We start from the raw sequence: 17,267 nt of genomic DNA, 5'->3' as shown, positions 1-17,267 counted from the left end.
CCTTATCATATGGTCACCCAGAGCAGAGGGGAGACTTGCAAACTGAACCAAGAGTCCAGAAAGAAAATGAACACAATTCTGCAAATCGTGACCTAGGTTGGGAGTCAGGAAAGGCTTCCCAGAGCAGGTGTCATTTGGATGGAGATCTGAACAAAGAGCAAGAGTTGCTTAGATTGGAGTGGGACACTGGGGATTGGGGGTGCCTTCCAAGCAGAGGAAATAGAACATACAAAGGGCCTGTGATAGTGCATTGGAGAGACTGAAAGGAGGCCAGTGAGGACAATGTGGCACAAGACAGGCTCAGTGAAAGAAGAGAATCAGATCAGGGTCTTAGAGGCTATTATGAGGTTGGGTTTTATTTTATGGTTGAAGGGAATCAATTGGCAAGCTTTTCAGGGGCAAGAGCAGTTGGAGAGGACCAGCCAGCATGCCGCCCCAGACTGTCAGCTCCATAAAGGCAGGACCCTCCTCTGCCTTGTCCAGTGCTGTATTCGGAGCCAAGGAGAGCGTCTGGCCTGGAGGTGCTCAGTGAATCACCGTTGAATAAATGAAAGCTGAACGTGTCCAGGGGAAGGACAACTCCAGCCTGGTAGATGGAGTTAAGATGAGGAGGAGTGGATGGACGCTCTTGGGAGATGATCAGGAGACATGAGGGCAGCATGGGTGGAACAGAAGCTTTGGGGTGAAGCTGAGGGATGTGATGTGGAATCCCCAGTGGATCTCCACATAATGACTGCATAAGGGGAAGAACAGCTCCCTCCAAGAGCAATGTCTTCCTTGCAATACCCCTTCCAGAGGAGATCCAGGGGGAAATACCTGCTGCGCTCTAAATGCATCTGACAGAGGTGGGATCTGAAGGGGTTTCTGCCGGACAAAGAATAATAATAGCAAAATAATTGGTGATATCATCCACATGGTAACAACCACAAAATAGTCTATGCCACTGTCTACACTTGCGAATCACCCATATTTTTGCCCCAAAGAGAGGTTTATCTGTTAAGTTACGAAGGCACTATATACCTATGCCCATAATAAATAATTTAAATAATAAAGACACAAGAAATAGAAAGTAAAGAGGTGCTTCTACCCTCTAGAATTCCTCTCTTCAGAGGTAATGAAGCTCAGCAGTTGGCTCCATTTAAAAAACCTTTACTCTCCACTGCTTCATTTAGTCTCTGAACAAACCCAATACAGAAAAGCCCAGCAGAGGCTATGGGTCCATTTTATGGATGCAGAGATTGAGGTGCAGATCTGTAGATTGCTAAGACCAGGGTCCAGGTCTAGAACCTCACTTACCTGACCCGCCGAGTAGCTCTCATCCCTTGGAATCTGGTCCTAGTGCCATGGCCAGCCCACTTCTGTCTGGATTCTCAGGCGTGTATAATAAAATGCTGGACAGTTGACCAAATCCAGAGGCTTATATAATTGGAGTGACTCAGCGAACATTGAAATGAAAGATGGTGAGGAGGATGTGAGAGGTAATTTTTGGGAGACAGCTATTATCATAGAAGCTCAGAGATGTAGACATCTGTGGGTGGGGAAAGTAGGGATTTTCAGGGGTGGTTTCCCAGCAAGGCTTGTGGTCTCAGGGTGATATATATACATTTTTTTTTTGTCTCACCAGTCTGCTGCTGACATTGGGCAGATCCAAGAACTGCAGCTGCAGCTGGAGGAAGCCAAGAAGGAGAAGCACAAGCTTCAAGAACAAGTATGTGCTCAGAGCTATCCTATAGTTGTATTAGTCAGGGTTTTCTTAGAGGGACAGAACGAATAGGATGTGTGTGTGTGTGTGTGTGTGTGTGTGTATATGAGTTTATTGTTTGTTTGTTTGTTTACTTTTGAGACAGAGTCTCACTCTGTCGCCCAGGCTAGAGTGAAGTGGCGTGATCCCGGCTCACTGCAACCTCTGCCTGCCAGGTTCAAGCGATTCTCCCACCTCAGCCTCCCGAGTAGCTGGGATTACAGGTGCCCGCCACCACGCCTGGCTAATTTTTGTATTTTTAGTAGAGATGGGGTTCTGCCATGTTGGTCAGGCTGGTTTCTAACTCCTGACCTCAGGTGATCTGCCCTCCTCAGTCTCCCAAAGTGCTGGGATTACAGGTGTGAGCCACTGGGCCTGGCTGTGGAATATACTAAGTATTAATTTACACGATCACAAGGTTCCACAATGGGCCGTCTGCAAGCTGAGGAGCAAGGAGAGCCCGTCCGAGTCCCATAACTGAAGAACTTGGAGTCCGATGTTTGAAGGCAGGAAGCATCCAGCACGGGAGAAAGATGTAGGCTAGGAGGCTAAGGCCCATCTCCTGTTTCACATTTTTCTGCCTGCTTTATATTCACTAGAAGCTGATTAGATGGTGCCCACCAGATTAAGGGTGGATCTGCCTTCTCCACCCCACTGACTCAGATGTTAATCTGTTTTGGCAACAGCCTCACAGACACACCCAGGATCAATACTTTGTATCCTTCAACGGAATGAACTTGACACTCAGTATTAACCATCAAAGGGATGAAGAGAGGGATTTTCCCTGGACACTTACTTACACTTTGGCTCCTGGAAACTGTTTCCTTCATTCTTTTATTCATCAATTCATTCAGATACTCACTCAATTCCAGTTGTGTGCCAGGCACATTGAGACCGCTCCCTAGAGAGACAGACACACGCACGCAGACTCACACTTATTTACTCTTGCCTGTTCTTGTGCTGGATCCAGGCATGCTCCATGCACTGAGACTCAGCCATGCAGTGCAGAATTTTCTCCCTCTGAGAAATGGCTCCAAGAACAAAGAGATGGTCTGTGCAAGACAGGATCATGATCCTCTGTGAAATCTTCCTTTGAAGTCATGGTCCCTCCAAATATCTCTGGGTTTCTGTCATTACCTAGAGGGTTGCTATTATCCATGAAAGTTTCAAAGCTCTTCTAGAAGCCTTGCATGTGCCTGCTTAAAGTGACTGCTGGAGTGACCAGGTCTCAAGCAATTTCCTATAGGTGCTGAGTACCAACACGCACAACAAATGGAATAGCAGCAGTGGCCATTTGCTAGCCGCTTAGTATGTGCCAGTCACTAATCTCCTCTAATCCTCCCAAGAAAAATGAAGAAACTGAGGCTCAAGGAAAGGAACTGACTTTCCCAGACTCACACACCAGGAAGAAACCTGGCTCTCAAACCCACCCGTGCTTTATCTTTTTGATGCCGTAGCTTCTTGCTCACAGACTAGCTTTGCTCCTTTATCAGAGCAGGAAAGGAGACAAGGGAAGCACCGATTAAAAGTCTTGTTTTCAATTCTGAAGACATAAGAAGCATCATCTCCCAGCACCTGAGACCCAGTATCAGGGTCTGGTGTGAGGGTCCAGTGAGGGTCCCAAGATTGAGGCCCAGCAATTCTTGCTTGTACAGACATTTAACATGCAGCACACCTGAGCAGAGAAGGAGGTGGTGTAAAGAGCTCCCCTCACCCTCCCAGGCTGGGTCCTGCACGTGTCTCTGTCCTGGTATCAGGGACAACAGGTGTCCAATAGACTTCTCTCTTGTACCTACAGCTGCAGGTGGCTCAGATGCGCATCGAGTACCTGGAGCAGTCCACCGTGGATCGAGCCATTGTCAGCAGGCAGGAGGCGGTCATCTGTGACCTGGAGAACAAGACGGAGTTCCAGAAGGTGCAGATTAAGAGATTTGAGGTACATAGTGATACATAAATAGTGCTTGGGCCAAGAGCAGGGAGAGCTTTTGTGTAAGCTTCATCCACCCTTCTATTCACCTCTCTACTCACATGCCTTTTTCTAGATATACATTACTCATCCACTCCTCACCCAAACTCACTCCCTCCTTCCATCATACCATCATCCCTCAAGCCACCTACCCATTTACCTATCCATCCTCACGGATGTCTCTCCTTCTCCTTCCACAATCATGGGTCCATTCATCCATCCTCCCTTGCATTTGTTCTTCCTTTCCCCTTCACTTTTTCTTCTCTTCCTCTATTATTTTTTCTTTAGCCCTCAACCCCTCTGTCTGCCCATTCTTTTATGCATTGATCCAGTTCTTCCTACCTCCATCCACCTACTCAACCACTTACATGCCCAATACTCATTTTGAACAGAAATTTATTTTGCACCCAGTGTGTGCTAGGCCCCGTTTTAGGGTGCACAGAAGACAGATGTATGACACAGATCTGCTTTCAGAAGCATAAATCTTTGTAAGCAATGTGGGTAAGATATGTATATAAATATCTGTAATATGGCGAGAGCGCTGTGATGTTTAGAGGATAGAGATCTTTTCAAGACTCAGGAATCAGGAAGGCTTCTGGGAGGAGGTGGCATTAATGCTGAACCTTGAAGGACAGGTAAGGCTTGGATGGGCTGGGGTGGGGTTCAGTGATTACATTCACATTACCCTTGAGCTGGGAACACAGGTGTTTACTTCTTCAGCTCTGTAGGCCAATGACATGGGACATTTACAGAAGACATCACCATTGTCAAAATACTTTCACATCAGTCACTCCACTTGATGTTTCATACAGTCCTGTGAGGCAGGTAGGATAAGCCTTATCTGATGAGAAGATGACCCCAGAGAGGTCAAGTGACTTGCTCAAGATAAAGCCAGGCAGTGCGTGGGATAAGGTAGATGGACACCTGACCTTCGCTTCCTCCTGGTTACAGGTTCCAATTTCTCCGCAGCCAGCTGGCTTCACCACAGTAAGACAGTGTGTCTAGACGGTTGTAAGGCTGCATTCCTCATTCTGAAACATTTCCCCCTGATCTCCCTAGGGACATTTGGTCTCCAGTAAGGCTGCTATGGATGAAGAACACAGAAATTCTTCTTTGCTTTGACCCTCATTGGTTCCCAGAAATTCCTCAAGGTCTGACTGTCTCTGCAAATCACCATGAAACTTTGATCTACTATATTTTAAATGATTAAATATGTAAAGTTGGGCTATATCGTATGCCATTTTAAAACGTGGTTCTAGCATAGTGAAATGATAGCAGAGGAGAAAAGAAAATGAGTGTGGGAAAACTTCAAATGGAAAGATTCTATCTCCAAATTCAATTTTCCCCTCTGCTGCCATGATTTGAATTTAGTAGAATCCTGGGTCTTTGAGGTGTAGAGATGGGGTACCTCAAAGGCACAGTTTGAGAACTCCTTCCAGTCTTCCTGCTGTTCTTGGAATTGTTGCTGAACTTCATTTGAGAGGTGAACTGAATAGGAAAGCGTTTCTTTCAGGTTATTATCCGGTGTCTGATCTGCAGGCTGTCATCCCCACTGCCTGTGGCTGCAGAATAGGGGCTCCGAGTCCTTAGCAGGGGCTTGAAATATTCATGTGGGCCCCGTCTTATGTCAACACTAGAGTATTTGCCCATCAGGATCGATTGGTTCCGGGCTTGTTGGCCAACTAATGAATTCTGCAGAACAGTCCTTGGGTTTGTTTTGTGTGGCACTCGTGATGGCCAAAGCGCTTTTCCCTCTATTGTTTCATTGTGTCCTCAAGGATTCCCCATCCCCCCGGCCACCAGGAAAGGAAAAATGTCATAAAATAGTAGGGCTGAGCGTCATGAGAGATTACCTAAACACCCTCATTTTATAAATCAGGAAACAAAAACACATGTGGGGGAAAGATTTTTGACCTCAGCAGAGTTCTCTCTTCATTGCCTCAGTCCCTCGAGATAAATAGGAGCTGCTGGAAAAAAAAAAAAAAATTAATAATCCCCAACCCTTATCTGGCACATCCTATGTGCCAGGCACCCAAGCCTTCTGCATACCAAGAAATTAGATTCTGACAGCGTCCCTGGGACACAGGTACTATCATCATCCCTGTCTCTCAGAGGGGCTCAATAACGTGCCCAAGGTCACACAGCCAGCGAGAGGCAGAGGTGGGATTTGAACCCAGAGGGTCTTGGGGGCGAGGGTTCTCGTAAATATGCTACACTGCCTCTCAGAGTAGCAGTTATTTCTTTTATTTATTTATTTATTTATTTATTCGAGACGGGGTTTCTCTCTGTCACCCAGGCTGGAGTGCAGTGGCACAATCTTGGCTCGTTGCAACCTCCACTTCCCCAGTTCAAGCAATTCTCATGCCTCAGCCTCCCAAGTGGCAGGGATTATAGGCATGTGCCACCACGCCCGGCTAATTTTTGTATTTTTTGTAGAGAAGGGGTTTCACCATGTTGGCCAGGCTGGTCTCTGATTCCTGACCTCAGGTAATCCACCCACCTTGGCCTCCCAAAGTGCTGGGATTACAGGTGTGAGCACTGCACCCGACTGTCATTTTTTGCATGTTGTTAATTCTTCATTTTTGTAGCAGACATCAGCATTCTTATCCCGATTATAAAAACACAGGAAACTCGGCAAAGGATTTCTCTTCCTTAGGCTCCCTTGTTTCATACCCCTGGCCTCCAACTTCAAGGTGGGCATGTGTCTCTGCCCCTCCCAGGTCCTGGTGATCCGACTTCGGGACAGCCTGATCAAGATGGGGGAGGAGCTTTCACAGGCGGCCACGTCGGAGTCCCAGCAGCGGGAGAGCAGCCAGTACTACCAGCGGCGGCTGGAGGAGCTGAAGGCCGACATGGAAGAGCTGGTGCAGCGGGAGGCGGAGGCCAGCCGGCGGTGCATGGAGCTGGTGAGTTCTGTCCCCATCGCGGGCTCTTAGCAACTGAGGGTTTGCAATGGGGTACAGCCCCCCTTTTCAAGACTTCTGAGTGGGAGACTCATGGGTTTGGGTCCTGGGCCTCTGGGGTGTGCCGGAAGCCAGGGGAAACCAGAAGGGGAGTGGGCTGAGACAACACTGTCATTGGCTGCAAACCCTGGGGGTGGGCCCAAAGTGGACCAATGGCATTCACTGCTGCCGGATGGCCGCCAAATTCACTTATATATCAGATCCCAGACTTTCTTTTCCTGCTCCATTCATTCCACTCCAATGGCAGGAAGGCCTCGTACAAAAGAGGAAAGAACCGGTGTTTATTAACGGCCTATCTTTCACTGGGTCTCAACATCCATAATATCCTATAATCCTCATGTCAGCCCTGTGAAGTCAGATTTATTGCCCCCATTTCACAGATGAGGACAAACCGAGCCTTCCAAAAGGGGAGATGACTAGTCTAAGGCCACATCTGGTAAACATAGAGCTGTTTCTGGGCTGTTAGTAGCAACAACAAAAATAAAAGATACAAATGATGATTCAAGCCACCATGTGTGAAGTATTTGCTCCCTGCCAGGTTCTGAAGGAAGCATTTCTCATCTAAATCCTCATTTCAGAACTGTGAGGTAGGTGCTGTCTTGATGTCCATTAAAAAGGTGGGGAAACTGATGCGTGGAGATATCAACTTGCCAAACTGAGGTTCCGAATGGTACGTTTGCTTGCCCAGGGTCACACAGGAGTAAGAATTTGAACCCAGGGCTGCCTAACAATGTAGTCTCTACTTTTAGTCACTAACTCATACTTTGCCTCCAGGATGGACCAAGGAACATTTATTTTTATTTTATTTTATTTTTCTGGAGACAGTCTTGCACTGTTGCCCAGGCTGGGGTGCAGTGGTGCGATCTCAGCTCACTGCAATCTCCACCTCCCAGGTTCAAGCGATTTTCATGGCTCAGCTTCCTGAGTAGCTGGGACTACAGGTGTGAGCCACCATGTCCGGCTAATTTTTTGTATTGTAGTAGACAGGGTTTCACTATGTTGTCCAGGCTGGTCTCAAACTCTTGAGCTCAGGCAATCTGCCCACTTCGGCCTCCCAAAGTGCTAGGATTACAAGTATGAACCACTGCACCCAGCCCCAAGGAACATTTTAAAATTTGTTTCCTGCCTAATGGGAAGGTTTCTCCATCATTCAGTGTGTTCTAAGAGGAACTGCACAGGTCACAGAGCATCTAAGAGTGTCTGTTCCACCTTTTCTCCATGGGGCCAGATATCACTAAGGTTCCAGATTTCTGATTCTGTGACCTGGGGGGTATCTGGCACCCCCATTGCCTACCATCATCCAGCCTTCTAGAGACAGCCCACAATATGCCAAGGCTTGGCCCAGAGGTCTCTAAATTACACTGGTTTTCTCCTTCCTGCATTGTCCACTCTGGTGTTGTGAGAGGTCTCACCAACTTGTTCTTCCTGCAGCACATATATTAATATGTCTTGGGCCACTGTCTCTCACAGCTGGTGTCATCCCCGTCAGGCTTTTCTGTGAGGGGGCGGTAAGGCACCGCACAGAGACACAGGTTCCCAAAGTCCAGGCCACCTGACTGGCAGCTCCTCCACGCCTGTGGCCCTGGGAAAGAGAAAAGCTCTTTCCTCCCATTGACAGGATAACTTCCTCATTAACTAGCCCCGTTTCTCATGCAGCTGAGTGCCCCTCCTGGCAAGCTCTGGCTGGGAGGAGAGAACATCCCCAGCCTTTCTCCTCTGATGTCTTCTTTAACTAGCCAGGCACTCAGGCATTCTGGCCAGATCAAATAGTGATTTTCTTCCTCTCTGTCCCTTGATCTCTTTTTCTCTCTCGTCTTCTCTCCTTCCCTCTTTTCTCTCTTTCCTCTCCCTGTCCCCATTCCTGGGGCCATATTCAGATCTTAAAAGGCCCTGAAATACTGAAAAGATTATAGCATAGTTCCCACATAGGAATCAAAATGGACACAACACAAAACCTTAAAGAGCTTGCGTGCATGCTGAAATTAGACCCGCGTCTGTCTCCAATTTCTGATGGCAAGATTCTGGATAAGTTGATCAAAGCTGAACTTTTCTCTTTAGTTTGGTGGGTGTGGTCGAAAGGAGTGTTCATTTCCTAGGATTGCCATAGCAAATTATCACAAGCTGCATAGCTTAAAACAATAGAAATTCATTTTCTCATTGTTCTGGAGGCCTGAAATCTGAAATCAAGGTGTGAGCAGGGCTGCACTCCCTCTGAAGACTCTAGAAGAGCATCCTTCCTTGCCTCTTCCAGTTTCTGATGGCTCCAGGTGCTCCTTGGTTTGTGGCTGCCTCAGTGATGGCTTTCTTCACATGGCTGTCTTTTCTGTGTATGTATGTATGTCCCAAATATCCCTCTGCCTTTTTCTTATAAGGACAACTGTAATTGGATTCAGGGCTCACTCTAAATCCACGTCGATCTCACCTTAAGATCCTTACCTTAATCATATCTACAAACTCTTTTGCTTTTTTTTTTTTTTTTTTTTTTTGAGACAGAGTCTTGCTCTGTCTCCCAGACTGGAGTGCAGTGGCACAATCTCAGCTCACTGTAACCTCTGCCTCCCGGGTTCAAGCAATTCTCCTGCCTCAGCATCCCAAGTAGCTGAGACTACAGGCACGCACCACCACGCCCAGCTAATTTTGGTATTTTTAGTAGAGGCGGGGTTTCACCATGTTGGCCGAGCTAGTCTGGAACTCCTGACCTCAGGTGATCCACCCTCCTTGGCCTCCCAAAGTGTTGGAATTACAGGCATGAGCCACCGCGCCTGGCCTGCAAACCCTTTTTCTAAATGAGATCACGTCCACAAGTCCCAAGTAGAATTGTCTTTTGGGAGGCCACCCTCCAACCCCCTACACAAGAGGAAGGCACATTTCTGCTTGGTTGGTATTCTGAAGTTATCCAGTACATCCCGTCCTTTTCCTTAGTGATCCTGTGGAAGAACAAAGCTCCACGGATAAGGTCAGGCCAGCAGCCTCTTCCAAATACTGCATGTCCCAAAACTCACCAACCTATTTGCTCTCAAATATTTCCTTTGCCTTTGAGCTCTGGGAAATTTCCACTGGGAGAAGAGAGGAAGTTATACTTTCTTGCATCGCTCATTTATTCATTCAATAAATACCTATTCAACACCAGCTATGAGGATGGCACAGGGGTAGGCACTGATGAGGAAGGGCAAGGAATCATAAGGTCCTTGCTGTGCAGAAGTTCTCAGTGTGCCCAAACCAGGGCTCAGTGGGAGAGTTAAGTCCTCGCTGTCATTGAAACTTGAGTCTTGCTGCTGAGGCCCCTCCTATAAGTGTGGCATCCTGGTACTGTCCCTGGCTTCTCAAGACAGTTCATCCCATCTGTTCGTGTCCACGCCACCAACTTGCCTTCCCTCATCCCGTTTCTGTAAGATAAGGGGCAGCTTCTTTGTGCCGTACATTCTCTAAACTATACTAAAATCCTGCAAGGCAGCCAGAACTTTGCTTCTTTCCTTCGTGCAATGTGTATTCATAGTTTTCACTGTGGGCCAAGCCCTGTGCTGGATGCCGGATACCCAGTGAGGAACAGCACACACCTTTGCCCCCTAGGAGCTCATACATGGAAATACATAACTGCATGATAAAATACAACTAAGGCCATGGCTAGTGTACTTCGTACAAATATGGAGTTTCCTCCATCATGAGAGCTCAGAGCTTTCACAGGCAAAACAAGGGGGCATGCACTGTGATTTGAGGGACTTTAGAAGGCCAGTTGGCACCAAATCTCTCTCCCGTATCCACTGTCACTACCACAAGTCCATTTCTTTGGGCAAAGTATTGCCTTCTCCTTCTTTCTTTTCTTTTCTTTTTTTAAATTGAGACAGGGTCTTAGTCACCCAGGATGGAGTGCAGTGGCACAGTCATAGCTCATTGCAGCCTCCTCCTCCTAGGCATAAGCGATCCTCCTGCCTCAGCCTCCAGAGTAGCTGAGACTACAAGTGCATACCATTGTGCCTGGCTAATTTTTCAATTTTTTAAAATAGAAATGGGGTCTCACTACTTTGACCAGGCCGGTCTTGAACTGCTGATCTCAAGCCATCCTCCAGCCCCCGCCTCCCAAAGTGCTGGGATTATAAGCATGAGTCACCGCTCCTGGTCTGTCTTCGTTTTTAGAATTCAAATCCTCCCTGGGAGGGATAGAATACATTTCCTAACTCCACAGTCCAAGCATTGATTTATTCATTCCATCAACAAATGTTTATTGAGTCATTCTATGTTCAAGCCCTTCGCAGAAGTTGTTTACTTTAGCACTTAATGTCAACCTCAGCAAGTGGAGAACATGGAGGGGCCGGGGTGTGAGGTTGTCCGGGGCCGCAGGGTCAGGAAGGGCAGAGCTGGGACTGGTGTCCCATGTGTCCAATGCTAAAGCTATCACCAGGTCACCTGCTTCCCTTTCAACCCAACCTTGCTGAAAAATGGCTCTGCTGTGGAGACCAAAAAAAGGATCCGGTGCTCTGGGCCCTGGTGAGCAGCGGGAAGGATGTTGATGGATCTCCTGTCCACATTCCTTTCCGCCTGTCCCCAGCCTGTACTATTTGTCACTGTTGGTGTTGGTTTAAAGGACTGTGAGTTGTTGCATGTGAATGATTTATGCCCCCAGCTGACTCTCCGACACATCCAGATCAGGATCAATCACCCCTCCGGTGGAACTTTGCTTCCCAGAAAAAAGAAAAATGAGGTTTTGCCATTAATTTTAGTAAATGTACTATTCCTGGAGACTCCAGGAGCCATTATGGAGAAAATAATATTCTGGCTCTAAATCATTCCAGTCCCTTTGTCATTAGAGCGACGAAGCAACTCGTCTGCGGATGTATATCCTGTTGTTTTTCAGTAGTTACAGGGCCCAGGGGAAACCACCCTGGCCCCAGGACTGGGTAATCAAGGGGTGCCTGAGGAAGCTAGAAGTCCTGATGCTGACGGGAAGGCCTGACTTCGGCCTTCCACGTGCACCTATTTCGGAGGCTGCACCTGTTGGGTTTTACCCTTCATCACCTTGGCCTGATTCTCTGGTTTTGACTTTCCCCTGATCCAGGCGTCCTTTTCACAGGCTCCCCACGTCTTGAAAAACTTGCATGGTGCTTCTGCTTACTTTTCCTGCATCCATCCGGTGACCTGAGCTAGAAGTTGCAGCAGCCTGTCTCCCTCTCGCTCACACAGCTTAATGGTCAGACCTGTTGATTTTACCCTATTGAGGTGTTTTTCTAATTCACCCCTCCTGACCCATTGTTGCTTATTCTGTCTTTATTTAAGTATCATCCCCTCTGGTCTGGCTTCTATAGTGACTTCTCACTTGTCTCCCCACTTTCCCTTCAGTCTTGCTCCTACCTGTAGGAGATCTTTCAAGACGGAGCATAGCTTACTGTGTTATTTCTCTGCTAAGAAATGTTTTATGGGGCTGGATGGGTTGGCTCATGCCTTTTGATCCTAGCACTTTGGGAGGATGAGTGGGAGGATCATTTCAGACCTGGAGTTCAAGACCAACCTGGGCAACATAGCAAGACCCCATCTCTATGAAAGAGAGAGAGAGAGAAAGAAAGGAAGAAAGGAAGGAAAAGGAAAGAAGGGAAAGGAAGGAATTAAGGAAGGAAGGAAGTAACAAAGAAGAATTTGCTAGGTCTGCTGGCATGTACCTGTAGTCCCAGCTACTCAGGAGGCTGAAGTGGAGGATTGCTTGAGCCCAGGAGTTCAAGGTTACGTGAACTGTGGTTGCACTCCAGCCTGGGTGACAGAGCTAGTCTCTATCTAAAAAAAAAAAAAAAAAAAAGAAAGAAAGAAAGAAAGAAAGAAAAAAAGACCTTCCATGGGTCACAGGTCCCCACTGCCTTCAGAACAAAGTTCAAACTGCTTCCTATGACCTACAAGAAATCTAACCTTTCTAGGTTTTTCCACCTTTGGTTGTCTGCCTCTCATCCTCTTACCTGTTCTACTTAAGCATAAAGGCAGATGTTGAGGACTGCTATAGTTTCAGTTTGTCCCTCAAGCATCATGTTGAAATTTGATCATCAGTGTTGGAGGTGGGGCCTCATATGAGGTGTTTGGGTCATGGGGGCAGATCTCTCATGAATGGCTTGGTGCCTCCTCATGGTAACAAGTGAGTTCTCACTGTGTTAGTTCCCACCGGAGTTCCCCTGAGAAATGGCTGTTGGAAACAGCCTGGCACTTCCTCCTCTCTGTCTCACTTCTGCTCTTGCCATGTGATCTCTGCACACATCAGCTCCCCTTCCCTTTCTGTCATGAGTGGAAGCAGCTGAGGCCCTCACTAGAAGCAGATGCTGGTGTCACACTTCTTGTGCAGCCTGCAGAACTGTGAGCCAAATAAACCTCTTTTCTTTATAAATTACTCAGCCTCAGGTATTCCTTTATAGCAACACAATTGAACTAAGACAAGACCCCAATGCCGTGTTACTCCTTGATTCACCACCTTTTCCTCATGCATCCTGCTGCCTGCCTGTGCAACCTTAAAAACTCAAATATCAGATTAAGCACCTCCTTTGTGTTCCCATACCCTCTGTGCCCACCCCATCAATGCATGTGTCACTCAGTTACTGTAAATGCCAATGTTCTTGTCTTCCTAGAAAGAGAGAGACCCTGAGAGTAGGTTTTATTTGACTCGGGCTGCAACCTCCATATCAGAGTCAGGTATAGAATAGATGCTCAGTAATTGCTTGCTGAATAATTTTCTCAGCATTTTGAAGTTTTACATCTTAACAAATGACTCAAAAAAGTACATCTTAGAAATGGAAAATTTTAGATCAACCAACTTTTGTTTGTATCTTACTAGGTACCTAGCCCTGTGCCTGATGTTGTGGGAGATACAGACATGGATGGACTAGGGACTGTGCCCTTGAATTGCTCAAGATCTAGAGGAGGAGATGCACGTGTCCCTCAATAACTCTGACACAAGATGGGATGTGTGGACAAAGGAAGAAATGGTTTCATACAAACAGGAGCCCTGGGGGAGATTGTATGGAGGATGCATCATTCATCTGAAACTTGTTTGGAGTTTCTTGAATGATAAAGCAAATACTGGCTGGCAGCTTTGGGGGAGCAGCAGTCTAGTCCTGTTTATCGTTGCATCTCTCACTTGCATTCAGCAAATGTCTAGTGAATGCCTGCTGTGTGTCAGGCAATGTCCAGGCTGCCAGAGAGTCAGAGAGAAATATATACACGGATATAAACACCGACTCTTCACCCCTTTTTTCTCCTCTTCCTTCTTTCTCATTGCAGCTCCCCTACTGCATGCCAGTTGCAAAATCTCTTCCTCCTCCCTCTTCAATCTGTTTTCTTTTGCTTTCTTTGTTCTTCCTTATTCTTCCTTAGCACCCACTTGTCTAGGTTTAGGCTTGCTGTTTCTCTGTCTCTCTCTCATCTCTCTCTCATCTCTCTCTCTCTCTCTCTCTCTCTCTCTCTCTCTCTCTCTCTCTCTCTCTCTCTCTCTCTCACACACACACACACACACACACACACACACACACACAATTGTTTTGACCCATGTTGGGGGGAGGGTGTGTGTTAAATGTCTAGGCTACCATAGCAAATTATCAAAACCTGGATATCTTAAAACAACAGGAATTTATTGTCTCACAGTTCTGGAGGCCAGATGTCTGAAATGAAGATGTTGGCAGGGACATACTCCTCTGAAGGCTCTAGGGGAGAATCTTTCCTTCCCTTGGTGGCTCCAGGCATTCCTTGGCCTTTGGGCTGCATCACACTTATCTCTGCCCCTGTCTTTATATGGCCTTCCCCTCTTCTCTTTCTGTCTCTGTGTGTATCTCTCCTCTTCTTGTAAGGACACTAGTCATTGAATTCAGGGCCCACCCTAATCTAGTATGACCTCAGCTTAACTCATTACTTCTGCAAAGACCCTATATCCCAATAAGGTCACATTCTGAGTTTTTAGGTGGATATGGATTTTGAGGGGCACACTATTTAACCCACTATAGAGTGGTTGGAAAGAGCATTGGGCTTGGAGTATGATACTTCAGACAGCCAAGTTAACATTGAAGCAACTCAGTTTCCTCATCTGTGAAATAAGCATAATATGGCCTATTTTATTGTGTAGGTATGGGGATTAAATGAGATAATGTATATAAAAGTGTCAAATGACAGCCCATAATAAGCACCTAATAGATGGTACTTTATTTTCTTTCTTCCTTTGAGTTTCTGATTTTCTCCTTCCACTCAAGCTTTATCATATTCTCCCAGCTCCACTTCCACAGCCATGCAATGCCCGTGATGGTGGATGGCAGTGATGTTAATAAGATCTAATATTTGTTTATCATATACTGTGTGGTGGGTACTGGGCTAAGTACTTTACATGAATCCTCTGTTTTGAGAACTTGTTTGGAGGTTTGGAGGCATACCCTTGACCGAACACTGGTCCTCCTCTATCAGAGACGGTCATCCTCTTCAAGTGTGCGGCTTTGGGAAGGATGTACATAGAGTGGTGAGAGGGGAAGGGGACCCCTGCCCAGCCAGCTAGATCAGCCAGATCAACCTTGGTGATCAATAGGGTGACAGATGTTACAGCTAGATAGCCCTGACATCCGAATCCTCTATTTTGAGCCTCACCGTTGGAGGTAATTGTCCTTATTTTATCATGAAACAAACTAAAATCCAGACAGATGAAGCAGTTTCTCCAAAGTCACATTCCTAGTAAATGGCAGAGTCAGAATTTGAATGCAGGTCTGACCGACTCAGTGAATTTTAGATACATAGTGTTTACGTGCTCAAGTATAATTTTTAAAAATTAATAATATATGTTAATACTGCTTTTGATTCTGTAATCTAGACTTTCTCAACCTTGGCATTATTGACATCTAGGATCAGATAATTGTATGTTGTGAAGACTGTCCTGTGCGTGGTAAGATATTCAGCAGCATCCCTGCCCTCTACCTACTAGAGGCAAATAGCATTTCTGCCCCATTTATCATAATCAAAAATGTCTCCAGACATTACCAAATGTCCTCTAAGGGGCAAAATCACAACCTGTTAAGAGCAACCTGTCTGAGCTAATCCTCACCATAACCCTTTAGTTAACACCTATGATAACTCCCCATTTTATAGATGATTAAACTGAGGCTCAGGGAGGTGCTGTGCCCAAGGTCACAGGGCAGCTGGAGAAGGGGGAACGTCAGGAAAGGAGAAAGTCAAGAATGGAAAGAGGCAGAAATTAGACTCCCTACCCTTGTAGGAAAAAAACCGGTAGCGGTTCCAGCAAAATCCAATCCCAACCTTCCTGAGACCCAGCGGTGACTTCACAGCAGAATCTAATTCTGAGTGGAATTGAAGGCCTTGCTGCAGACTGTGTACTTTTAATTACGTTTAAATAAAACATGGGACCATGGGTGTGATCTCCTCACTGAGCCTGGCTTGTCAGCCGCCTGGGCAAAGTCATAAATAGTTAATAGACAACCACTTATGGCTCTACTTCTGTTAAATCTAACATCAATTATATATGGTTCATGCATTATTTATTTGGTGTTACTTTGGGGTATATCTTCCACCTTCAGGGGGAAAAGTGTAAAGAATGTGAGGCGTAGAGCAGATTCGAGGATGGCTTGTTCCCCTCCGAATTGGTCAGTTTGTGACGGCCTTGTTCCCCTCTGTATTGGTCAATTTCCCTCGAAGGAAAAAGCCCATTGATGATGAGGAGGTGATTAGGAGGTGAATTTGGATCTAAGAGGACTTTACCAGACCACCAGGAAAAAAGATTGGGGTGGTGTTGTGTTGGTAAATGTTTAACAACTGCCTTTCCAGGGCAGGTGGATTCCTGGCTTGTAGTGTTTGCCAATTTCTGTGGTGTAAATTCTCCCTCCAGGGCTGATTTCAACCTGACTACATGATGTCACCGAAGGCAGAGTTGGGAAGCCATGCACAGTAGTGCATCATTGTATATCATTTCCACCATACAGGTACAATAAGCACAAATACCTTCAAAAGCATTGTCAGAGCAAAACGTTAGCAAAATAATTAGAAAGCGATGTGTTTTGAGTATGTATTACCTTTGTTTTTCATACAATGTATTTAGTTGTAAGCTTATATCATTTAATCTTTAATAATAGCTGTGTTTGACAAGTGGCTTGCAAAATTCCCTAAAATTTAGCTATCAGCTCTTGCCAGCCAATATGAGCCACTTCCCACACACCCATGACCTGGAGTCTCCTCGGGGTGGTGTCCCCATACCCTGTTAGAAGGCGGTTGGTGGAGTGGAAGGAGTGAAAATTTAGAGTCAGAAGGCTCTTAATCAAGTCTCATCGCTTACTGACTGTCTTTTTAAGCAAGATTACTTCACCATTAGAAATCTGTCCTTCTGAGCATACTCCTTTAACTCATATATGAAATAGGTGCAGTCACATCTCCTGGAAAAGACTAAAACAAGTAATTTATGCCATGCTTCTAGATCTGCCTGTCACATAACTATCCCCAAAAGCACACCTGCTTCTCTCTCCCTCTTCATTTTCTCCTGCCTTCTGAGAATCTGAACATAGCAGGTAGGGGCCTTAGGAAGCCCAAAGTCAGGTTCTGTTTTTTGTTTTGTTTTGTTTTGTTTCTTTGTTTTCATTTGCTTTAATTT

General features: G+C 46.2%; 1 protein-coding gene across 5 annotated transcripts in view; it reads left to right on the top strand.

Annotated features, from left to right (window-relative positions):
- MYO18B (myosin XVIIIB) overlaps window positions 1–17,267 on the top strand; it is a 300,194-nt gene that overhangs the window by 215,644 nt on the left and 67,283 nt on the right. For all 5 annotated transcript variants that reach the window (XM_065522341.1, XM_074004130.1, XM_065522339.1 and 2 more), the window contains 3 exons: window positions 1,625–1,708; window positions 3,540–3,677; window positions 6,428–6,613. In XM_065522341.1, the coding sequence (XP_065378413.1) occupies window positions 1,625–1,708; window positions 3,540–3,677; window positions 6,428–6,613 (408 nt within the window). The remainder of the gene's footprint in view (window positions 1–1,624; window positions 1,709–3,539; window positions 3,678–6,427; window positions 6,614–17,267) is intronic.

This window comes from Macaca fascicularis, chromosome 10, assembly GCF_037993035.2.
Source record: "Macaca fascicularis isolate 582-1 chromosome 10, T2T-MFA8v1.1".
In the NCBI taxonomy this organism is placed as follows: domain Eukaryota; kingdom Metazoa; phylum Chordata; class Mammalia; order Primates; family Cercopithecidae; genus Macaca; species Macaca fascicularis.
This window is presented reverse-complemented; position numbering and strand designations above follow the sequence as displayed.